This window comes from Heterocephalus glaber, unplaced genomic scaffold (assembly GCF_053883595.1).
Source record: "Heterocephalus glaber isolate CG9 unplaced genomic scaffold, H.glaber_assembly_v1.0 deba00001532, whole genome shotgun sequence".
In the NCBI taxonomy this organism is placed as follows: Eukaryota; Metazoa; Chordata; class Mammalia; order Rodentia; family Bathyergidae; genus Heterocephalus; species Heterocephalus glaber.
Genome location: NW_028258330.1, coordinates 27,071,269 through 27,096,158, shown reverse-complemented (window position 1 = coordinate 27,096,158; position 24,890 = coordinate 27,071,269). Strand labels below are relative to the sequence as shown.

Here is a 24,890-nt window from a genome sequence, read left to right as displayed (position 1 = left end):
GGAAGAGAAAACCAAAGTCCTAAGCTTTGGGTAGCAGAGAAAGAGGAGAGCCTTTTGAAAAACTGAGGGGCATAGGCAGGAAAAAGGGGGGATCCTGGGGCTCAGGGTTACAGAGTCATTCTCCTTTTCCTGGCCTTTCCCCTCACATGAAGTCTCAGTGAAAAACAAAAGCAGCCTCACCTAGAGAGCCACCCCTAGATGGGCAGCAGGAGAGGAAGTAGAGAGATGTGCAGGGTCTCCTTTAGCCTCTGCCAGAAGCACTGCTGTCAGAGCCACCACCTGACTCTCCTCCACTAACCACACAACAAAGCCTTGGACAGTCTGTGCCACTATTTTGGCCTGAGGATTCAGCATGACAGAGTCCAGGACCAGGCTGGGTACCCCCATCCCACAGGAGTGAAGACAAACACAAGTAAAGGGATCCAAGGCAGGGGCAAAGTAAGGTATCAGCACTCAGAGAAGTAGGGAACTCCAAAGAGAGAGTGAGTAAGGGCCCTGCAGGGTATGGTTGGATACCCATGGGCCAGGACCAGGCAAGGCAAAGAATTTCTGAGCCTGGAGGAGCCCATCCAAGGGAGTAGACCTAGCCTGGGCCAAACCCTCCATGTGCTGCTGGGGTAGCTGAAACAGCACTTTGGGACATGGACCATAAAAGAGCCCTTTGTGCAGGAGCAAGGAAGGTGTTCAGAAGAAATACACAGAAAAACAATAAAACTGTGCAGAGAAAAGAGGCCTGTCCTCCCAGGGTTCAGAAGTAAGTCACATCCCTTAAAAGCAAGGCATGCTCCTGAGGAGCTCAGCAGCGAGGCCACCCTCTGAACTTCTCCACACATGTGGAGAAGCACTGGCCACAGTGCCTGGACCAGAATAGAACCCCTACAGGACAAGGGGCTCTAGGGATGGGGAGAGGGAGAACTCAGACTAAGAATGAGTCCAAGCCTGCACAAGTCAGAAGACACTAACATGGAGCCAGAAGGGCTGGAGAGGAAGCATCATCTGCTGTGTCACTGCTAGGGGCAGGGCCACAGCACAGGGGCTCCTACATAGATGAATGCATCCTTCTAATAGGCCACCTCCCTATGCCTGGGTGACATGCTTAGCATGGAATCGGCAGGTGACTAGATTGTCCTGGAGAGTAGAGGGGGCACCCTGGACAGGGGTATTCACAAAGAAGGGAGGACCCCTCTCTCTACAAAAAAAAAAAAAGATGCGAGCGTAAGCATTAGTCTCTGCAAGGTGAGATAGAAGAGTCTGGTTTCTGGGCTACTGGGCTGCAGATAAGCCATTAGTAGCAACCTTGCCAAGGTACAGCCACCCTGAGAAACCTTTTCCTAGTGCCAGCCCTATGGCTTGCCTAATTCTGTTTGCAATCATAATCTTAGCTTTCTGGGGCTTGGTACCACCATCTGCACAAAAGAGGGCCGGGCCTGGTCATCTCTCTGGACACTGCAGTCATTCCAGGACTCCTCTGGCATGGCTCAGGCTGAGTATACACAGGAGCTGGCCTGAGGCCAGTGGGCTGGGGATGGGGCATATGGCACTGGGTGCTCTCCTACCTCCACCTCACACTCATACTCAGAGGCATCGAGCAGAGTGACTCGGCAGATGGCACTCTTGTACTTCTTGGCAATCTTCTGGGGCGATTTCTGGGCCTTGCTGGGTGTGGTCCTCTCTGACAGGCCATCGGCCTCACAGTAGTCCTTCTCCTCCATGTCTAGGCTCTGTAGGCCGAATTGAGGGAAGAGTTTGGTCAGTGACATTGAAACTATGGCCTTTCACACAAACAAGAAGCAACTGGTTTTGAGGGGTTTGTTTTTGGTTTTGGTTTTGGTTTTTTCTGAGACAAGATCTCACTATGTAGTTCAGACTGGCCTTGAACTCACTACGTAGGCTGGCTTCAAACTCATAGCAATTCTCCTGCCTCAGCATCCCAAGTGCTGCGATTATAGGTGTGTGCTATCACATCTAGCACAAGAAGCAACTGGAACAGCTGGGACAGAGACAGATCCCAAAATGAGAGTTACTTCCTTCTGAGACTCAGGGAGTATCCAGGGGCCATGGCTGGTGTGTGCAGGAAAAGAGCTCAAGTCTCTAAATGCAGTAAGGAGTCGGTGTCTCCCTCACAGGATACTGCTGGCAGGGGCATCTTCTGCAGGCAGCTGCATACCACAAAACCAAACCTGTGGCCAGAGCTCTGTCTCCCTAGAACAGGGCATGAGTTAGGAGGACATCACAGCCTCCTCCTCATCTGTCACTGTCTAGCATGAGGCTGGGAGCTGTGGACAGGTCTAATGGAGGGAAAGGCCAGGGCCCTGTCCTAAATCCCTTGTTGACTGTGGCCTAGTCCTTGCCCTCTTTGGGCCTGGTGTGAATTAAGGGAGGTGTGAATTAGAGGGCTAGAAGATTCCTCAAGTCCATTGTAGTTTTAGAGCGATGAGTTTTGCTCCAGAGTCAAACTGAGCTTGCCAAGCTACAATGAAAAGCTCAAAGGTGGGAAAATAAAGTTGAAAGAAGACAGTTTTGTTTTGGTTTTTTTGTACCGGAGATCAAACTTGGGACCTTGCGCTTTCGAGGCAAGCGCCGGAACCACTGAGCTAAATCCCCAGCCAGAACACACTTTTTGAGACCAGATCTAAGTTTGACTTTCACTTCTGTCACTTTATGGCAATGTGACTTTGGGCAACCTGCTCCATCCAATGAGCCACAATTTCCCTAAATGTAAAATGGGAAATCAACACCTACCCCTGAGGTTTGCGAGAATTAAATAGAAAAATGAGCACAATGGCCTAGGCTCAGTGCTCATGTAACAGTTCATGAATGAAGCTTAGTTTCCTTCTTTCTTCCCTGCTGAGAAAATACTGGGGCCCTAAGGATGGGACATGAAGACTGGCCAGGCAGGGGGAAGGATGCCCCATGACCTCCGGTTGCTACCTGTTCAGCAGGCCGAGTGTCCTGCTGGGGCGGATGCTTCTCATTGGAGTTGGCCTCTGGGTGGCCGTGGCCTGCAGGGGTCACAGGGGTGGTCACAGCAGCAGCAGCCTCAGGCGGTTGGGGAGCCTCCTCTTGAGCCTTCTTCACCTCAGAATCAGGGCCTGTCTCTGTTGTCATGGTGACCAGCACACCTGCATTGGCATGAAGGAGAACATGTGACAGGAAAAGCATGGTGATAGTGTGACAGCCAAGGGGGCAGGAAGCACATGCAGAGAGAGACAGATGGAGATAAGTGGACAAAGAGCCAGAGAGAAAGAAGGAGGGAGGGAGAGAGGAAGCAAGGAGAGGGAAGTCATAAGCAGTGAGAGGTTAGTAGTGGCAGCCTAGGTCATAACCCCAACCCCACTCTGTAGCCAGTTTTTCAGGGACCCCAGTCTCCGGGTCCAGATCTGTAATCTGGTTACTTTCTATGGATAATAGAGTTCTCTCCAGGGAACCCTACTCTTCCAGGAACACAGGGGTCATTGAGTGACCAGCTCTAGGAAGGGCTCTGGCCTGCTGTCTCTCTGGCCACAGTGTCTGGCACACAATAGCCCCTCAATAAACACTGGATAAGCCAAACTCAATCAAAACAGCTCTGGATTCCAGGCCCTTTAGGCAATGAATTCAGGCAAGCCTCTGCAAGCCCCAATCCGCTTCCTGCAGGAGCGAGCACACACACACCTGGCTTCACAGGGCTGCTGTCAGGATGAGTCCACAACAGATAGGCACTTAAGAAAAACACACTGCTCTGTCCATGTAAAAGTTAGCAGAATAGAACTCAGGACCAAGTCTGCCACAAATGTGGCAGTCACTCTGGGACTCATCCACAAAGTGAGAGACTTAAGGGAACCATCTCTGGGACAAGTTATTTGTGGCATTTTCCCTAAGAGAATTAAATCAGGAGATTTCAGAGAGAATCAAGGACCCTCCAGTTAGTCTGTTGAAATCAGTCAATTGCAGAGAAAAAGAAAGAGAAAAAAATTCCATGACAAAGCAATAACCTCAACAATTTATCTTTGTGTTTTATACATTTAGTAAAAGATCTGAAAGGACACCATAGTAAGGATCTGAACGGAGCATGCCTGTAATCCTGGCACTCGGAAGGCTGAAGGCAAGAGGAACCCCCTGAGTTTGAGGCCACCCTGAACTACATAGAAAAATCCGAGAGAGAGAGAGAGAGAGAGAGAGAGAGAGAGAGGTGTTAAAGAAAAAGTGAAAGAAATTCATGGAAATGGGATGGGATAAGAGAAAGCTTCATTTTTTACTTTCTACACTTTGGAATCACTTGTATCTTTTTTTTTTTTGGTACCGGGGATCGAATTCAGGTCCTTGCACTTGCGCAGCAGGTGGTGAAACCACTGAGCTAAATCCCCGGCCCACTTGTATCTTTTTAAAGATGGTTAGATGGATGCATGAATAGATGGGTAGATAGATAAATACATAGATATTAACCCACAAGCTTTGTTTTTTATTGTCTTAAAGGTAAAAGCACTCATTCTTGACTTTAATCAGTGGATCCTCAAAAAAAAAAGTTTGGAACTAAAACCAGGGAACAAAGAAAAGGGTAAGAATTTTCACTCCTGAGGCCAGACCTCTCCTCTAAATCTATCATACTGCTAACACATAAGAAAGATTCAAACCAGACCTGGCAGGCCCTTCCCCGATCCCATCCACCACAGAAGACCACTGATGGGGAGACAGACAGACAGATACTAGATACACTCTGGGCTAGCTACATGCTTCAGGCTTCCTGCCTCACACTTCCTTTTCCCTACTCCTTGAGGTTCTGAGGATCAAATCCAAGGCCTTGAACACATTAGGTAAGTGCCCTACTACTGAGCTATACCTGCAACACAGCATTTTTATTCTTTAGTTTTTCACTCTGCATTCCTGTGGGCATCTCCCTGGTCCAAAACAAAGGGCACTGGACAGAAATTGGGGACTCTGAGTAGCCCACTCAGCCACAGGAGAGCTCCAGGGCCCTGAAGAGGTCATGGGCTTCCTGAACCCCTATACAGCAGGACACAAGTGGAAGGCTTTGTAAGTGGGAGCTTGAGGCACAAGCGAGGATGTGTTGTAAATGAAGCTGCTGTCAAGAAGTAAAATGAGCAAGAAGGGAAGATGTTGGTCATATCAACTCATCCCCACCCACAGAAGCTTTCCCCTCAAGCCATTACCCTGGGCCTTAGGGGTACAACTTCATGCCATAGCTACCCAAAGACTCTCACCACTCACATGACACCTGGGCCAGGATACAAAGACAAGAGCTGCTCTGGGGACGCTCAGAGCCTAGGAAGGATCAAACAGACCTGTCTGCTGGGCTTGGGATATTTCCTAGGCCTGCACTTGAGAATACTGGCCATCATATTAGAGAAGAGCTACATGTAAGAAGCCTCAGAATAAATGCCTACTTAATTTTGCTTTTAAAAAGCAGAATTTGCAGACTAAACTGTGCACTTCCTGCAGTGAGAAGCAGAATCCATATGACCCTTACAGCCAGACTGTGCCAGAGCACATCCATTCTGCCCCTCTGGTGGCCTCAGTCTGGCTTCAGCCAGGACTCTCCAAACTTTCCCCCAAGCCTGAGCCTTCTTGGGAACAGCCAGGAAAGCAGTCTTAAATAAAGATCCCAGTCTTCCCTGCCTTGGTCTCCAGCAGAGTGTGATGGCAGCCAGTATCAGCAATAAGAAGAGCTGGCTATCTTCTGAGATAATTAAATCTACTCTTCTTTTACATGTTAGACTCAGAGATCAAGAGACTCAAGTGACAGTCATTTCCTCAGACAGAGTTCTTCTGCTTTCAGACTAAACGCCAAGGAGGTGCGGGGGCCACCAATGGCTCTTCCCTTCAGATTGTAAAAGAAAAGGAGATGCAGAAAATTATGGAAAACATCTGGGTGAAAAAGCTTGGGCCACAACAGTTTGTAAGATTGATTCTATTTTAATTAATACACATTCATAGATCCAGATGGTCCCCATTTTATGACAGTCCTGCTTATGATTTTTCAACCTTATGATGGTGTGATATTGCAGCCATACAACCATTCTATTTTTCAATTTCAGTACAATATTAAATAAATTACATGAGATACTCAGCACTGTTATAAAATAGGCTTTGTGCTGGATGTTTAGCCAGATGGTAGGCTGATTTAAGTGATCTAATCACATTTAAGGTAGGTTAGCTAAGCTATGATACTGTGTAGGTTAGGTACATTAAATACATTTTTACTTATGATATTTTCAACTAAAATTGATAAGGTTATCAGAATATTGTCTCAAGGTAAGTCAATGAACATCTATACAGAAAATTTAGCAAAGCATTAGCTGTGGTTATTTCTGGGTAGCAGAAGCATGGACAGCTATTTTTTCTTTGTGCTATTTTAACTGTAGTTCTTGGTTTTTCTACTATACTTGGAGATTCTTTGAATGATTTTTTAATAAACTTATTTATTTTAGAAATGAGATCTTCTTTTCTTGGTCTCAAACTTCTGGGTTAAAGAGATCCTTCTGCTTCAGCTTCCCAAGTAACTGAAAGTTCAGGTTTGACCACATCTAGCTCTTCAAATAACTGTTTTAAAAATTAGAGGTTAAAATAAATTTTTTTCTGATGCACATGGCTTGGTATGACAGGATGAAAGGGGATAAACAAAATCTGTTTAAACTTTTAAGGAAAATTTATAAATTAAAAGGAAAATACCATTATTTTTGAAACCTATGATGAAATCTTTCTCTGACAACTCCAAGCATAAGAGGATGGGTCTCTCACCAGGCCACAGAAAGGGAGCCACGAACCCAGCTTTGGTTGACAGAGCCAGCCATATGGGCACAGTTCCGTCCAGGCCCAGGTCAGAAAAACTGATGGAGCCTGCTGGGAACCATAGGGAACCTTCAGGGGAGGCACATGCAGGTTCCTATAGAGGCTGCTGCTTCAAGAAGACAATGCAGGGCCAGGGATTTAGCTCATTGGTTCCACCGCCTGCCTCACAAGCACAAGGTCCCAAATTTGATCCCTGGCACCAAAAAAAAAAAAAAGAAGAAGAAGAAGAAGATGATGATGTTCCAGAGGATGGCTGGGGTGATTTAGATTTGCCAGTGTAAATTTCAGCCTCTGAGAAGACTCTGGGACCTGGTGATCTTGAATGTCGCCTGTAGTTCCCAAAAGAGTTTTCTGGGGGAGGCAGTAGAGGTGGGGTTAGGAACTTTTAGACAGGAGATGGGAGAGTGTATTTGAGCTGAGTCGCCATGTGGGCAGACATCCAGAGATGGGATCAAGGAGGCTGTGCAGGGAATAAAGAGAAGACCTTGACATTCTGACTCCTCAAAACAGCTGTAAAGGAGAGCTCCAAAAAGTGTGGCAGGAGGGACAGGTTGGATTTGGGGAGAAGTGAAGAAGTTGGGGTGGACTTTTGCATTGCAAAAGTCAGAAGTACCCCTGACCACTGGAGAAGAACAGGACCCCACCACTGAGTGCTGCTATGGCTAGACCCAGGCCAGGGTCAATCATGGACCCTGAACAGCCCAGCAGGGCAGGGCATCCTGCAGCAGTGGTTAAGAGCACAGGCTTAGGCTTTGGAGTCAGGCACATGGAGACCCAAAGCCCAGCTCCAACACCACCTTGCTCTGTGACCTTGGGCAAATAACCTCATTTCTCTGAGCCTTAGTTACCTGTCTATAAAGTCAAGATACTCCTCCCTCCCTCTCAGGGTGGTAACAGAGATTCAGGAAAATAACTCAAAGAGAGCACTTAGCACGGTATGCACCCCATAAAACAACCCCAAGAGATAGGTCTGTCATTATAAGCAGTAAGGGGAAGCCACAGTGAGGACTTCCCTGAAAACAAGAGCATGAAAATGCCTGCTCCAACGGATGCAGAAAGAGATGTTCCACAAGACAGAAGTCTGCAGGGTTGGGAATGTAGCTCAGTGGCACAGTGCCTGCCTGGCAAGCAGCAGACCCTGAGTTCGATTCTCAGTACCAAAAAGAAAAAGACAGAAACAAGCAGGGCCAGACTGATGACACCAACATAAGAGACACCAAATGTACAGGATTAGAAAAGAGAAAGGTCAACCAGAGAAATGAATGCTGACAGCACCCTGTCTGGGGACAGAGGCCCAGCACAATCCAGAATGTTCGCCTGGCTGAGCTGGGATGGGGCTGGCCCAGCAGGCTGCCCACATCTGAGGCTCTGCAACATTGCAACCACCATCTGGATTCCCTGCTTTCCTTCCAGAGGCACTAAACAGCCTTCTTGCCCTGTGGCTTTCCATCTTCGTGGCCTACAGGGAGAGGATGTCCCAGACCAGCTGAGATAATATTCACTGGGCCTGGCAATTGTACTCCTTAAAAATGAATCAGCTGGCAATCTGGTTAACCTTCTAATTAGGGTTAGCATGAGTCAGCATCTCTGATCCCAGCACTTCAGATTTGTTCTCTTTTTCCATCTTTCCAGCTATTGCCCAGGTCTAAATCACCATCAGCTCAAACTAGAATGGCTGCCCCAGCCTGCACCATGGCTTCCCCGTAGCCATTCCTAGGGTTTATTTTCCACAGAGCAGCCATGAAGATCTTTTCAAAACTTCAGTTGGATGCTCTCTTTAAAACCTCCAGGGCCGGGGATTTAGCTCAGTGGTTCTGCTGTCTTCCTTGCAAGGGCAAGGACCCATGTTCTATCCCTGGTGCCAAAAAAACCAAAAAAAACCTTCCAATGGCCTCACATCAAAATAAAACATGAACTCGAAGCCAGGCACGGTGGTACACTCCTGTAATCTCAGCTACGTGGGAGGCTAAGGCAGGAGGATCACAAATTCCAACCCAGCCTGGGCAACTTAACAAGGCCCTGCCTCAAAATAAAAAGTAAGTAAGTAAGAAAATAAATAAATAGAGCTAGGGATATAGCTCACTCCAAGTCCCTGGGTTCAATCCCTAGTTAGAGAAAAAAAAATTAAGTGAAAATTCCTTATCAAGCTGTAGGCCTCTATGTATGGCCCCTGCCCATTTTTCCAGATCAGGTCCTCCCACTGCCAGTCCCCTACTGCCTCCCCAGCCCCTATCATCACAATGAGCCTGTCACACTGGCTTCCTGTCTGTCTTTCAGCAGTGCCAAGCTTGTCTCTGACTTGGGGCTTTATCTTTAATTATCCCCTTTTGATAGATGGCAACTTCTCTTGGTGTGACAGCTCTCATTTTCAGGTCCCAAATCTAGTGCCCTTTGACCACCCTGTTTCAAATGGGTCCTTTTTTTTTTCTTTGTCATAGCATGCTCAGTTGTTTCTTTGTTTTGCCATTTTTGTTTCCCTGGTAGTGGGAGACTGAACCCAGGTCCTCACACATACTAGGCAAGCACTCTACCATGAAACTACATCTCCAGCCCTTTTTATTTTATTTTGATATGGATGTTGCAAGGTCCCAAGTTCAATCCCTGGTACCAAAAAAAAAAGGTTATTGACATGGACACACATCCAACTTCAGATTCTCTTGCTCTAGTATCTCCAGTACCTGGGATTACAGGTATGGACCACTGCACAGGGCTTGTTTTTAAGTGTGACAACTCAGGGGCATTAGTTACATTCACAGTATTGTACAACATAATAGCTACTATTTACTTCCAAAAACTTTCATCATTCCAAACAGAAATTTTGTATCCCTTAAGCAAGTATGCTGGATTTGTTTTCATAGTAATCAGCACAAACCAAACTTGTATCTGTTGACTGATTTACATATCTGTTTCTCTTCCTCCTCTAGAATATAAACTCCAGAATCACCTGTTTCAATTGCTAATATCTCTAAAGCTTAACATAGTTCTTGGTAAATAACAACAAAGTTAACATTTAGCTGGCTTGATGGCTTGTGCCTGCATACTAGCTCCTCAGGAGGCTGAAGGAGGAGAATCACTTCAGCCCAGGAACTTGAGACCAGCCTGGGGAACACAGCAAAATCCAGTTTCAAAATAAAACAACAACAAAACAGTCTACAATATTAATATTTATAGTTTGTTATTACCAGACATTGATCTAAGCCCTTTACAACAATGAATTCATTTAATCTTCACAATAACCTATCGTAGGTATTCTTCTCTCCATTTTATAAAAGAAGGAATTGAAGCAGAGAAGTTAAGTAATCTGCTCAAAATCACACAGCTAGTAAATGAAAATGTGAGAGTTCCCCTGGCAGCCTCTGTGGCTACCAGCCAGCCAGCCTCTCCTGATGATTTATCGGACCTTCAGCAGCTGATTTTTCCATCCAAAATTCCTGATATTATGCTCCTTATTTAACTGATGAGCACATACAAACACAAGGAGGCAAACTGACTTGCACAAGGTCACAAGACTGTGCCAGATCCCTCTGACTCCGAAGTCCTTCCCACTTTATGGTATTTCAGCAACTTCACAGGGCTCAGCTGGTACTAACTTCTCCAAGGGGGCTGAAGCTGGCCAAGGAAAGACTAGCTGAGATTGAAAAGCAAATCCACTAGGAAGACCTGCACTCAGAAGCAGGACCACTGCTTCCTGTTTCCATGCTGCACTTCCTACCTGATGGGCCTTGGGCAAATCACTTCCTCTATCAGTTTCCTCATTTGCCAAACAAGGACGAGAGTCCCTGTCCTCCACATCAGAGTAATGTCATGTAATAAAGCATACTGCAGAGAGTGAAAAGACTTTAAGATCCAAAAGTTAAAGTCCTCCCAAATACAGAGGAAGGAATGCTATTTGAGAAGAAGGTCTTTGCACATATACACTTAGCAAGGGAACAATACGAGGGCACACAAACCACATGTGTCCATGGCTGTGAGCACTCACTCCCTACACAGTGAGGCGGTCCCTTCTAAATCTTGGGGACTGACAACTCTGAAGACTTTTGCCCAGGTATTACTGGGGATTCTAATCCAGGTGACAGCAGTAGGAAGGAGGGGGGAGAGAGAGAGAGAGAGAGGGGGGGGGGGGGAGGGAGAGGGTTGAAAGAAGAGGGGGACAGGGAGAGGAAGAAAAAAAGAATAGGCAGAGTGCAGGACGCACCAAAACACCAAGAAAATTCTAGGCAGAAAAAACAAAACAAAACTCTTGTTTTGACATTTCCAATAATCAGTTACCCAGACAACTCTTCTCTAGTTTTCCAGGGGTCAGGGGCATGTCTCTCCCAGTCCCTGCAATGATGCCTCCTGGGCTCCTCCATTTGTACCGCCATCTATACCCTGCTTGAAGAAGAGGGAGGCTGACCCATTGAACTGTCCCTTGAGCCCCTTGCCTGCTGCTTCTGGTTGGGTATGGCCAACAGAAGGCATTGGCAGGATGGCAGAAGGCAGAAGGAGAGGTGTGTTGAGTATGCCCTCCCCAACTCCCCTCCCTGTGGGTGTAGCAGTGGCTGAGCCTCTCCATGACAACTTCTTGCCCTTCTCCAGCATTCATGGAGTTCAGGTAATGATGACCCTCCCTCCTCTCATTCAGGCCATTGGTGACAACAGCTTCTGTCACTGCTATTTGTGGATGTCTCAATACCTTTGCAAGTTCCCTTGGCCCTGCTCACACCTGTATTAACATCTCCCCAGCTGAAGCCTCTGAGTAGAATTCTGTTTTCTGCCAACATCTGACTGATACACCACCTGGTACTAAGTGTGTATATGAATCAAGAGGGACAAGAGCCTGGAGGAGGCTGCATGGCCTAAGTGGCTTAGGATGACAAAGGGAACACAGGGAGACCTTCAGCAAGTCCTTTAACCTCCCTGTGCCTCAGTTTCTTCATTTGTAAAATCATTAAGATAACTTTGCATACCTGACAGTTTTCCTGTGAAAATGGAATTAGATCGTGTCTGTAAAGAGCTTAATACATACCAAGCCATAGACTTAGTGCTCTAGGGGTAGTAGCCTCATCTTCAGTCTTAAATCCAAATATTAACATGTTAACAATCACATTCCCTCAAAGAAAGAAATATAGGATTTTTTTCTTTTTAATTTTCCAATTTCTCTACTATGAACATGTATTCCTTTAGGAATCAGAAAAGAGTAAAGAATTGAAAGAAAAAACATAGAGTGCACCCGCACCTATCAAGGCTTATTCTTCCTCTCAGCTGCTGGAGATGATGTCACTCCCCACAGGGATTTTGCCAGCACGGAACATTCCCTTCCTCCAGTGATGCTCAGGAGGGACATGAATGGAACGACTGGAGAGTACAGCCCGCACCCATCTCAGCCAGGCCCACAGGATCTAAAAGGGCACTGAGCCTGCAATCACCTTACTGAAAGGTGCTCAGGTCCAGATGTGGCTCTAAGGAGATGACAATTTGTCAGACGCCTGTGGTACCCATGGGCACCACATTAAATAAAACCTAGCAACGTGAAGAGGCTGCCACCCATCAGCACTGGCTTCTTGCCCAAAAGTTTCACATGCTACCTCGAAGCCACACACTGATGTGCAATTGTGGGCTGGAGACCAGGTGACAGCACAGATCTGCAGAGTAACATCAAAAAGGAGAGAGGCCTCCCACTTGGACCATGCTGATGACTGTGCAGGAAGCGGCAGAGGCTCCCTTTGTCAGGGCCCCCTCTGAGAGCCAGACAATGTGCTGACTGCCTTTCAGGCTTTATCTCATTTGAGCTGTGCAGGGGTCATGCAGCATAGAGGGGTTATTCCAAGCTGGTCAGGGTCACCCTGCTGGTCAGCATGAATACAGCCAGGACTGGGACCCAGGTCTGTTGGCTCATAGCTCAGCACTCTTCCCCCTCAATCCTGCTACATCCCACAAGGTCCAACTTGGTATAAACCCTGTAACCAACGCTACTGTTGCTCTGGATGTGGAAATCATAACAGCGGTGTCAATCCCTCCCACATGCAGGGCGCTTTACAATGTAAGGATCCTTTATAATCATCATTTTGCTTGGACCTCACCAATCAGCTGGTGTTAAGAGGGTGTAAGGAACTGTGGTTATGAAAATGGGCTCTGAAGCCAGAGCTGGAATCCTGACTTTGCAGGCTTGGTGACCTTGGGCAGACTACTTAACCTCTCTGAGAGGCAGTGTGAGCAGGTAAAATGAGAAAAATACTTCCTATTCCACAAAGGCAGAACAAAACAAGCTAATCCACTCAAAGCTCACTATGGCACAATATTTGACACAGTGTAGACTCTCAGCAGTGGTAGAGATGGCTTTGATCAGTAAGGCATCACTACCATACAGATAGACAAACTGGGGTTAAGAGAATATACAGGACTTGTCCAAGGACACACAGAGAATAAACAACAACAAGATTCAAGCACCAGCTTACAGTGTCCTAAGAGAATTTGAAAATTCCACAGGTGAGCTTATCCATACTAGATAAGTGAAAGAAGTCTCCCTGGGATATCCCCGCCCTTTGAGAGTGACAGGGACAGAGCCTCCTCCAAGGAGGTCAGCCTTCTGCTAGAAACGGAGAAGAGGGGACAGGAGGAAAACCCAGCAAACCTTCAAGGGCAACTCTCATGGTCTCAGTTTCTGAGTCTCTCACTTGATTTTCATTAACTGTTTAAATGCTATTAGAGTTCACTGTTAGTGGAACTGAGAGTAGAGCAAAACTGGAAGCAACATTAAATGTCTATCAACAGGATGCTAGCCCAATGAGCTCGGATTTATCCATTAAAAATTAACTACAAAAGTATTACACACTTATTGTGATTTTTTTTTCTTTTGTAATGCTCGGATCAAACCCAAACACTTGCACATGCTAGGCAGACACTCTACCACTGAGCTACAACTCCAGCCAGGAAAATTTTGTTGTTGTTGTTTCGTTTGTTTGTTTTGGTACCGGGGATCGAATTCGGGTCCCTGTGCCTGCGCAGCAGGTGGCAAAACCACTGAGCTAAATCCCCGGCCCAGGAAAATTTTTGAGACAGATTTTATGTAGTGATGTGAAAAAAGGTCAATATATAATTAAATGAAAATGGAAGTTGTAAAACAATATTGAGATTTATGATTCTATTGTGGTTTGCATATTATGTAGGCATAGAAAATATTCTGGAAGGATGCACCCTGTCATTGGCTTCATCTGGAGAGTAGGATTTTGGTGAAGGAACTAAGGCGGAAAATACACTTCTGAATTATTAGGATTTTTCACAAATTAATACTAAAGAAAAAAGTACAACATCAGAAAAAGATTTCTTTGGCATAATCTCCCCATGGCACTTGTTTAACTCCATTTCTGCCTGTTTTCTTCTAGTCTGTATCTATGGTTAGATCTAATTTCACACCATTGTAATCTGAATGCTCATAATTGTATGGGTTTTTCCCACTTAACATTAATTGTATCAGAAATATTTTAACACTTTGATATCATCAGCATCACAGCTAAGATTCATCGGTGCTAGGTACGAAGCTAGAGTTTTAGATGCTTTAATTTATATAGTTTTTATGATGATTCCAAAAGCAAGTACATGCACTAACCATATAACAGATAAGGAAACTGAGGCTTGAAGAGGCCAAGGCCTCGTGGCCAGTAAAGACAGAAACAAGACTTAAGCCCTGATCTGTGTGAGGCCCAGCCTCTCCCTCGGAACCTCTGTACCCTATTCTCCTCACTGATATACATGGTCCCTGACCTAGGATGGTTTGACTAACAATTTTTTTGAGGGGCCGGGGATTTAGCTCAGTGGTTTCGCTGCCTGCAGTACAAGCACAAGGACCCGAGTTCAATCCCCGGTACCAAAAAAAAAAAAAAAGGAAACAATTTTTTTGACTTTACAATGATACAAAAGTGATACATGTTTAGTAGAAACCATACTTCAAATTTTGAATTTTGATGTTTTCCTGGGCTAGCAGTATGCCATACGATACTCTCCTAGGATGCTGCTCAGCAACAGTGAGCTGCAGCTGTAGGTCAGCCACATAGCACAGTGCACTGTGTTGCTAAGCCAGAATATTCAGTAGGGTAGGTATATTTAATGCAGTTTTACTTCAGATATTTTCTTTCTTTTTTTTTTTTTTTTAGTACCAGGGATCGAACTCGGGTCCTTGTGCTTGCGAGGCAGGCAGTGGCAGATATTTTCAAATAATGATGGGTTTATGAGGACAGAACCCTACGTAATTGAAGTGCATCTGTATGAGTAGGGAGAGAGAAGAATGTGGCAGATGTTGGGTCTTTCAACTTGTATGACCTTGAACAAGTCATTTCCCCCCTACTTAGCTCACTTAATCATTCTTCCACTGGGGAAGCATTTCCTGATCAATGAGCAACAAACTGGTGGTTGAGTTGAATAGAACATAAACCTTGCTCTCAAGGAGGTTAGAGGCTAGTCAACTTCTTTACAGAAGGAAAGGATCTAAACCAGCCCCACCTCTGTCACCAGACAGTCATAAGCATGAAACGGATAAAGGATGCAAAGGAACTCTGCCAGTACACATCTCCCTATCTGCGATAGGGATTTCTGTGGCTGTTAACCACTGCATGTTATTTTATCCAGTGGATGTTCCAAAATGTTCTCAATCATCTTCCTATTGTCGGACATTTAGTTCCAATTTGCTGCTATTATACAGAAGCTCTCTGATGGAGATTTATCCAAGAAAATAATTCAAAGGGAGAAAAAAAGAGCCAGATGTTCAAAGAAGATGCTGCCCAACCTTCCAAATGACTGAAGGGAGACCAGTCCTCTACACACTAAGCCTCAACTGAATTCCCTACCCCCATGACCTTCCCCACCCTGAGCTGCCCCTCCCTCAACCTGGCAAGCCACCCATCACTCAAGGGCCATCTTCTTGCCTTCCTAGCCCTCCAAGTCCCCAATTGCAATGTCACAGTCCACCCCCTCCTTACAGGTCATACAGCTGCCAAAGGGACCTTCCCAAAATAGTCCTTCATGCTCCTCTGTAGACCAAAATCTTGCAAAGATCCTTGGAGCCTCTGGGCTCACATGAAGCCCAGACACCTCAGCCTGACATTTAAGAGAGACAGAAGGGGAGAGGAGTAATGCTCACCAAGTTCCCATGATGTGCCAGCACTGTGCTAGGTGCTTTATGTAACTTACACAATGCGGCCTCTATGATATTGGGCATTTATGCACATTTTACAGGTGAAGAAACTGAGGCTTAGAGTAATTAAGTGATGCGCCCAAAGCCACATGGCTAGTACTCAGCACAGCTGCAACTAGAGCCTGGCTCTGGGAGAATCTAGTTTCTGGAAGATTCAAACATGGGTTGACTTTCTGAGTTACCTCCCAGCACCCCCTGCCATTCCTCTGCAGTATCTGTCCCATGCATACCACACACCTGCCCTTCTTCAAGGGCACCCATTTTTCTTTCCCTCTGACCTGAGCCCAGTGGCCCCTATCTTCCTGAAGCCTTCCCTGGGCACCAAAACAGGAGCCCATACTCAGCAAGTATGGTGGTGTATTCTTTACTTTTGTAAAGTCATGTCTGTGCCTCTCTGATCAGAATGTGAGGCCTCTAGAGCAAGATACATCTGATGGGGTAACTGTTTCAAACTTAACAAAACCAAGAACGGCCTCCGAGAAAGTGGCTTGCCTGGCACTGCCAGCAGGAATGTATGTGGCTCTGAACCACCCTGCCTCCCCACGACCTACCTGTGTGACCTTGAGCAATTGCCTTTCCCTCACTAAACCTCTGTCCTTTCGATTTATAAAATGAGAAGAATAGCTGCCTCACAGGGTTTTGTACTAGTTATACCTATAAGCCCTTAAAACAGTGCCTGGTGTGTAGTAAGTGCTCAGTAAACATTAGCTGGCTGGGTGTAGTGGCACACGCCTGTAATCCCAACACTTGGGTGGCTGAGGCAGGAGGATCACCATGAGTTTGAGGCCAGCCTGGACTACATAGTGAGTTCAGACTGAACTACACAATGAGTCCCTGTGTAAGTTAGTCCTGAAACTAACTAAATAAATATTAGGTGTTACCATTCTTAGCCATAGCCTCCCATCCATGAAGGAAGCAGCGTCAATCTGCTCCTACCCTCACTGTCCACCCAGATGTGGGTCCTGCTAACAGGGCCTCCTCCTCACAGTCCCAACATTCCTATCCATGTGGTTTCTGGTCAATGGAGCCCTACCCAATGTGGCAGGCAGCAAGCGGCAAAGCCAGTCAATCTCCCCTGACAGCCAATGGAAATAGGCAGTCTGAAGCTTCCCCACTTCTAGGGGATCCTGGAGGAACCAGAAAGCCAAGGTCAACCCCTCTCTGAGGGCTCCCAGCCAGTGCCTCTGTCCCTACCCCTCAGGACTCTAGCAGTATTCAAGCCACAGAGCCACCCTTGCCTCACCAGACCCAACACATAAACCTCTCTACCTGGACCAGCTCCAGCCTATCAATCAATCAGCCCACACCACTGCCCCAAGTGTAATGTGGTAGAGGGAAGGGGTCTGGACACACACAGCCCTACTCATTCTAGCTATGTAGCCTCATAATTGTTTTGAGCCTCAGTTTCTCATCTATAAAAAGTGAATAACCTACCTGATAGGAATGCTGTAAGAGGATGTAAAGCACTTATCACAGTGCATGGTATACAGTAAGTGTTCAATAAATGCCATCACTCTCACTCTGAGTAATCATTGGTATCACTCCAGGCCAGAATGGTAAATATTACCATTTCCTTTTAATAAATGGGGCAGAGAAGCCCAGAGATGCCAGGCTGGAACTCTCAGAGACACTTCCCTTCTCAGCCTATCAAGAGACCCTCTCTGCTGCCTCCTTGGGGCTCAGGCCCACAACATCTCTGGGCAGCTGCCACCCTCTCGGCTCTGTAAACACCAAAAGAGCCCAGGGCCACTGGCAGCCCTTTCTCTTAGCTCTGGCCCATTACCTGGAAGGCATCCCTGTCCTCTTGCTCACCTCACTGGGGAAGGGCAACATTAGTCCTCTCCCAAGGTGAAGTCTCAGACTCCAGGCTCTACAGACTAGCCCCTGACAGAGTCCTGTGTATGGCTACACAGCAGCAGGGAAGCTGGCATCTGGGCTGTGAGAAGCCCAGACCAAGAGGTAGAAAACCCAGAATATTAGTGCTGGTTCTTCACACTCAGCTTCTATGTGACCTTGGACTCTAGCAGTCACTCTTCCTCTCTAGGCCTCCATCTACCTACCTTTCAATATTTAGTCTGAGTTAGAACAAAAGGACCCAGCATTGTTCTCATGTGGGGTTCTATGGAAAGAACCCTTCAAGGGCCAGGATTTTAACTCAGTGATGCCACAGCCTCCCTCGAAAGTGCAAGGACCCAAGTTTGATCCCCAGTACCAAATAAATAAATAAATAAAATACACAAGGAAAGAACCCTTCAAGACACTTACAAAGCTCAGCCTAGGGAACTGCCACACGGCCCAGGAAGGATTTTAACAGCAACAGTGCCCCACCCCCATACAATCTCCTCCAGGACTGCCTTGAGGTGCCCCTCCCTGAGTCCCCAGGGACTGTGCTCTGCATACCACAGGTACTATGCCTAGGTTGCTAGGCAGGCATGCCCTCAGGCTGGCCAGCAGAAGCCCCCTCCATGCCTGCTCCAGAGCCTGGCTAGCCCACAGTGGCTCCAAGAGGAGGCTGGCACAGGCTGCCTCTGCTGTAGGATCCATCTGGAGGCACGGGTGGGTAGTAGGCACACAGTGCCTCCATTCTCCACACCCTTTCCTGGGACAGGAGCTTCTGAAGTCACCATCCCATTCCTAGTTCTCAACCTGGCCCAACTGCCGAAGATTCTGGAAGACTCCTAATGCCGGGACACGCGCGCGCACACACACACACACACAGATGGAGCAGCTGGACCTCACACTGTCCCAGGGAGGTCCAAATTCCAGCCCTTTGCCCTTCCACCTTAGAGTGCAGAGGAGGTGACATGCAGATCCAGGAGTGACAGTGGGAACACATGGTGGTGCTCTTTCCCCCACCAATGCCTCTCAGAGCTCTGAGAAAAAGCAAGAACCATGTCTGGGAGCAGAGCAAGAGGCCAACATCCCCAGAACTCCTTTCTAGTCTTTGTCTAACCCTTTAAAGTCTCCCAGGAACAATATGGTCCATCTAGCTCTGCCTGTCATGGCCTCAGTACCTAATAAATACTCTGGTGCTCATAGCCACCTGGCCCCCTTGCCTGTCCTCAAGTCTCCAGCTTCTTGGGGACCCTAGATCTCCCCAACGGCGAAGGTGCCAGACACAATTGGGACACACAAATCTTCTCCCTCTCGTCAGTGAGGAAAGCCACTGGACAGGACAACACTAGCCAAGCCACAGGGACTCTAGGGCTAAGGTCCATGCCCCCACTTCTGGGAGACCTGGAAAGGAAGTGGTACGGGAAACAAGTGAACAGTGGGGAAGGGTCTGTAACTAGAGGGTGAGGGTGAGGGCGAGAGCTCCCCAGCATCCAACCTCCAGCCAAGATAGCTCCTGCAGCATCCAACCCTTGGAGGAGAAATCAGAGAGACCCTGGGCTCCACAGAAGTAGCAGCAGCAGCCTCCAGAACGGAGTGGGCCAGCCGCAGCGGGAGGCCAGCACCAGCAACCACGGTCTTCCAGCAGGCACCAGCCTACCTGTCTCTCCCGGCCTAGGGGAGGCTGCAGTGGTGGGGGGAACAGCAAGGACCTCCCCCACACTGGCCAAGGTGCCAACAGCTGGCAAACTCAGTTCCCGGTCTCGCCGCCCATTCCTCCCTGGGGCCGGAGGCTGGGCCTAGATTTCGCACGCCCCGGCCCCTAGTGCCACCTGATCCCCACCCCCATGTGCCTACCTGGGCCTGGGAGTCCCCATCTTGGGCCGGGTGGGTGAGGGGCTGCCTCCTCGGCTGCTCCCTGCTCGGCCGGCGGGCCGCGGGGCGGGGCGGCGCGGGCCGCGGCGGGCTCTGCGGAGCAGGCTCCTCGCGACACCCCGCCCGCTGATGGATGCCGACTGCAGCGGCGGTCGGCGTGCGCCGGGGGCTGGGCACCGTGCCCACAGCCCCGGGCCTGGCGCCCGCCGTGCGGCCCGCCCCCGCCGCGGCCTCCGCGCCCAACCCCCCAGGCGGCCTCGCGCCTCCCCCTCGTCCTCCTCCTCCTCCTCCTCTTCCTCGCTCCCGTGTCCCAGCCCCTGCCTCCGCCTCCTCCACGGCTGCCCTCCTCCCCGCCCGCGCTCGGCTCACGGGCGGCCTCCTCCGGTCCCCTGCCAACCAGGCTGTCCCTGGACCACTGCGGAATGTCTCGGCTGCCGCCACCCTGGTCCTGGCCAGCCAAGCCTGGCTTGGCCAAGTCCTGGTGGGGGCTCTGCTGCGAGGGGGGTGGAGCAGAAGGGGAAGGATCCCTGACTCAGAAGGGGTGACTCAGCCTCAGTGGGCCTCCCATCCCACTGGAGTCCGATCCCCTCATCTACCCACCCCCGGCCGCACAGCGCAGGGCAGAACCCTCCTGGGACTCAGCATTCCTCCCCCAGAAGGGAGGGGGCATTGCAACCAACTCGTGGGAGGGCGTGTGCCCTAGTCAGTATGTGCACTGGTGACAATGACCGTGTAAGTGTAAAAGTCAGCAAAGGGGCCTAGAGAGGTTGGGCATGTACACAGATGTGTATGTGTGCGAGGCCACACTGGCAGTGCACCCTTTGGTGCACAGGAAGGCATGAGGGATAGCCATGGGTCTGTGGCAGAGGTCATGGCTTCAAAACCAAGCTAAGCCCTGCTCCTGCCCTCCAACAGCCCGGCTACCACTCAAAAAGCCTGTTCCACCAGTGCCCCACATCCAAGCCACAGGTGGGGGCCTCTAACCATAGAAGACTCTGGGAAGCTGAGGGCCTGGGTTTCAATCCAACTCTGCCACTAGCTCAACGAGTTGGCAAGTTGGCAAGTTGATCCCACGCTCTGGGCTTCGGTTTACAAACAACGAAGAAGGGTTTGGATGTGCCTATCTCTGCTACCCCTAACCACTACCACCAGCCCCTGGCATACACATCTTGTCTTCACTCCTTCCTGAGCACCCATGTGCTGGCCACAATTTTAGAACACAGCACTGAGAACCACAGAGGCCCAAAGCTAAGAAGCCAACTAGATGTGAGCTGAGCCACCTGTCCCGCATGCTGCAGTTGCCTTAGTGTTAGCCTCACGAGTGAGTATCCATTTCTTCTCTGCTTGTTCTACACTCCAGGAACAGGCTGCTCCCTGCCTCTACACCTTTCCCATGATAGGTGCTCCATTATGATGTCCTCCCATGCCAGGTCCTGGTCCCAACCCTTGGACCTCCACAGACAAGGCTATGCTCTCTCCCCAGGGTCCCTAAGGGAACTCAAAATAAGAGCTGTGTCCCTCTGCCCCACTCTCAAACCAGGCCTTCTCCTCTACAAGTTAAATACATTGAACTCCTTCATCAAGTGTCCCAAGACATAGCTCCCAGTGCCTCCATGCTGCCTGCTGCCCACTAGGCTTAGGAGTGGGCAGACAGCAGAATGAAGCCAGCTCCTCTGGGTCCTAGAAAACTCAAATGCTCCTCCAGACAGGAAGCCAGAAGATGGGCCATGCAGCCCAGGCCAAGTCTCAAAGGAACAGAGTCCTGCTGGACAGACTTCCCTATAAGATGTCCTTTTCATCTCCCAGTCTTCAAATTCAGTTCCCCAGGGAGACTCCCACAGACCCTCAAGGAGTGAGGTCACTGCCACTCAGAGGGGCATATGCATTTATTCAAATGAATGAGTGAAAGAACTGGTCAATCTTAGTACATGGTGTTTTGTTTTTTGGGGGTTTTTGGTACTAGGGATCGAACTTGGGACCTTGCACTTTCGAGGCAGGCACTGGAACCACTGAGCTAAATCCTCAGCCCCAAGAACTGGTCAATCTTAAGAGTTACACCAGATGAACTTTCTGTTCCGTATGACTTCTGCCGAGAGGTTTTTGACTGCCCGCCCTCAGGTGTTTTGTTTCCAAGTTTTCTCTCAGCCTCCTCTGCTTGGCTGATCTTCCTAACCCAGGCTCCTGCTTCTGAGGTTGGAAGCTTTGGGCTATGGGGCAAAGGCCCTCCCAGTTCCTCCTAGCTCTGCTCCTCTCTGTGCCCCTCCCTTCTCCCTTCCCTAACCAGGAGCCCTGGCCTCCCCTGGGGGCAGGGCTGCATTCCCACCCTCCTCAGTCACTGGGAGCCTCTCACTTTCCCAGGAAGAGCCAGACTACACTCTAGGACCAGGCAGGATGTTCCCAGACTTCAATCTGGATTTATACCCACAGGGCCCAGTTCACTTCGGGTCAATGGACCATACCAAAAATTGGGCTTCTTCTAGGACAGCGGTGGTGAACCTATGGCACAAGTGCCACAGTGGGCTGTTTGTATCAGTGAAAGCTGCAAAAGGTGCACCATTAATGTTCTAGGATAATTATTATTCCTATTGTAAGTAATATTTTCTACGATTATTATTTTCTATTTCTATTATTAGCACTTTCCAGTTTGCAAAGTACTTTTATGTGTGATCTTCAGAGCATCTTGTGGCTAATATCATCTTGCAATTTATAAATAGGTAGGCCGAGGCCCAGAGTGGTAAATGACTTGGCCAAGATCACCCTTGAGCAAGTAACATGGATTCTCTTAGCAGACATTTTCCACTTGAGTCGACAGTAACCCTTCACAGAGAATTCAGACCCAAGGTGAAGTGAGGCTGGAGCTGGGCACTCTGAAGAACACGTGGTCCCTACAGACATCCGGTGAAATCACTATCCTAGTTTCTCAGCTGCTGTCATCCCCCAGACTGGGAATTTGGGATAAAAATGATTTAATCAAGAACCATGTCTCACGAAAGCCCCCATGAAGAAATCCCAGGGGCCGAGGGGAAGGAAGAGCGCCCCGGAGTGAGCGCGCGCACACACACACACACACATACACACACACACACACACACACACACACACACACACGGAGCTCTTCAGCTCCCTCAGATGTGAATTGTGCTTCCAGCCCTGGGTCTCCCACTTCTCTTTGTGTTACTTGGATGGGTTGCTTGAACACTTTGAGCCTGTTTTCTCACCTGTAAACTGGGAGAAACTCTCTCTGCCCCACATCTCTATTGGGCTGGTGTGATGAGAGATCAGCAAACACTGGCATAAGAGAAAGAGGACCCCTCACCCACTCTGTTCTGCCTAGGAGATGGGAGGAATTCTTTTCTCTTACATTTTAACTTGAAGAGGTAACTTGAAGGGGCAAAAGTCCAGGATACAGGGAACCCAGGAGATGAGTGGAAGTGATTGGCTCCACTGGCTCTGAAGGCAAATAAAGCACAGTGCCAGCCACAGCCCCCCAAGGCTGCTGGTGGGAGAGACCCAACCAAACACTTCAGGCAGGGCCCTTCCCATGGCCATTTGACCTTTCAAAGGGGGAAACCAAGCAGCAATCTGCTAAGGTCACCCACAGGTAGTGGTCTCAGGACTCCCAGCCACCAGAGGCCCCTTGGGTGGGCAGGGTGGGTTGAGGGGTACTCCCAACCCAAGGGCTCAATCTTTTATTGAGTGATGTTCACACTGAGCCAAGCTCTGGGGACTGGGGAAGGAGGAACTGGAGAGTCTCTGCCCTTGAATTCACAATCAACCCAGTGAGAGAACAGCACATAAACAAGGACATCTGGGGGTCCTATAAAATGAATCTCCTCCTATTTTCTGAGCATGTCCCCTATGCCTGGCACTAGACACATATTCTCTCATCCTGAAAACAATTCTCTGCCCAGGCGTGATAGTGTACACCTGTAATCCCAGCATTTAGGAGGCTGCGGCAGGAGAATCACCATGAGTTCAAGGCCAGGCTGGGCTACACAGTGAGACCCTGTCTCAAAAATCCGAAAAGAAAAAGAAAAACTGTGAGATTCTGAACTAGCCCATGGGAATCACAAAAGATTTCCTGGAGGAGGAGACAGCCAAACCAAGCTGTGTTAAAGGAGAGGTCATGGGGAAGAGGGTATTCCAGGGAAGAGAGCTGCGGGGCATCTGGCCTTGGCCCCAGACATAGGGCCCAGAGGGCTGAGATGCAGCCTCAAGGAGCTGAGTGCTGGGCCAGAGGGAGGAAGCTACCAGAGCCAAACTGCAGAGCAGCAGGTCCTTCAGGCCTGGGAAGTTCTGCCTGGCAAAGCTGTTCCCACTGACTGCTGGCACTCTCAGGAAGGCACTGCATTGCAGCTATGTTTGGGTCGGGGGAGTGGGCAGGGTGGAGAAGCAGCAGCATCCTGGCATCTTGGCAGAGACTTTCCTCTAATGCTCCCTACTGCCTCTCCTCTTGACAACTCTAAGAAGCCTCTCAAAACACTATAGCCCTCAAAGACCTCATCCTCCCCTGGAACCTTCCAGCCTTGCTCATGGGAACCACACACTCCTGCATGAGGTCCCATCTGAATGATGATGACTCTGAGCTACAGAGCTAGCCACAGGATACAAAGCAAAAGAAGCCTGGAGCAGAGATGAGGACGTCCTGTGTGGCCTTGGGTAGGGCCTGTCTGAACCTCAGTGCTCCCTCTGTACAATGGAGATGATATCAGCACCCACTCTTAGTGCTGCTAAGCAGATGGCATGAGAAGGGACCCACAAAGGGCACCTGGCAGCTCAGTACTCCCTTCTCCACCTCAGGTGAGGCTCCTTGGGGGGCCCCCGCAGTACTCTTGGTCTATCCTAGGCTGCCCATTCTCAAGGTTGCCTTCCCCCAAGGAAGCCTGCCCACCCCTGCCTCCTGCACCCCCTCACCATCTCCTCAACCCATGCAACCCCAGCCTGTCCCTCCTTCTCTGCCTGCTGCACTCTTGTCCATCTTTGTTTCTACTTTTGAATTGGGGGCTCAGTTGCCATAAGGTTCTCTGACTTCAACAAGACTACCACTCCTTTTTTTTTTTTCCTTAAGTTCCTTTATTGGTACATTTTAGGTATACAATACATTTACATTTATCTTTGGGTGCTTGTACCTCTACGTGATGTATCTTGGTTCTTATTTTTTCCCCACTACCTGTGCACCCTTCACCCCTAAACCCTTCCCTATTTACTTAATTTGTTTCCATTT

General features: G+C 48.7%; 1 protein-coding gene across 35 annotated transcripts in view; it reads right to left on the bottom strand.

Annotated features, from left to right (window-relative positions):
* Positions 1 to 24,890, bottom strand: part of Epb41l1 (erythrocyte membrane protein band 4.1 like 1) — a 127,502-nt gene that overhangs the window by 49,984 nt on the left and 52,628 nt on the right. For 29 of the 35 annotated variants that reach the window (XM_087189106.1, XM_087189107.1, XM_087189105.1 and 26 more), the window contains 2 exons: positions 2,932 to 3,122; positions 1,557 to 1,721 (listed from right to left, as the gene is read on the bottom strand). In XM_087189106.1, coding sequence (XP_087045232.1) covers positions 1,557 to 1,721; positions 2,932 to 3,108 — 342 coding nt within the window. In that variant the 5' untranslated portion in view covers positions 3,109 to 3,122. Of the gene's footprint in view, positions 1 to 1,556; positions 1,722 to 2,931; positions 3,123 to 19,451; positions 19,481 to 19,648; positions 19,836 to 24,890 lie in introns of those variants that run through there. The other 6 variants (XM_087189112.1, XM_013066692.2, XM_013066694.2 and 3 more) reach the window with 4 other exon arrangements.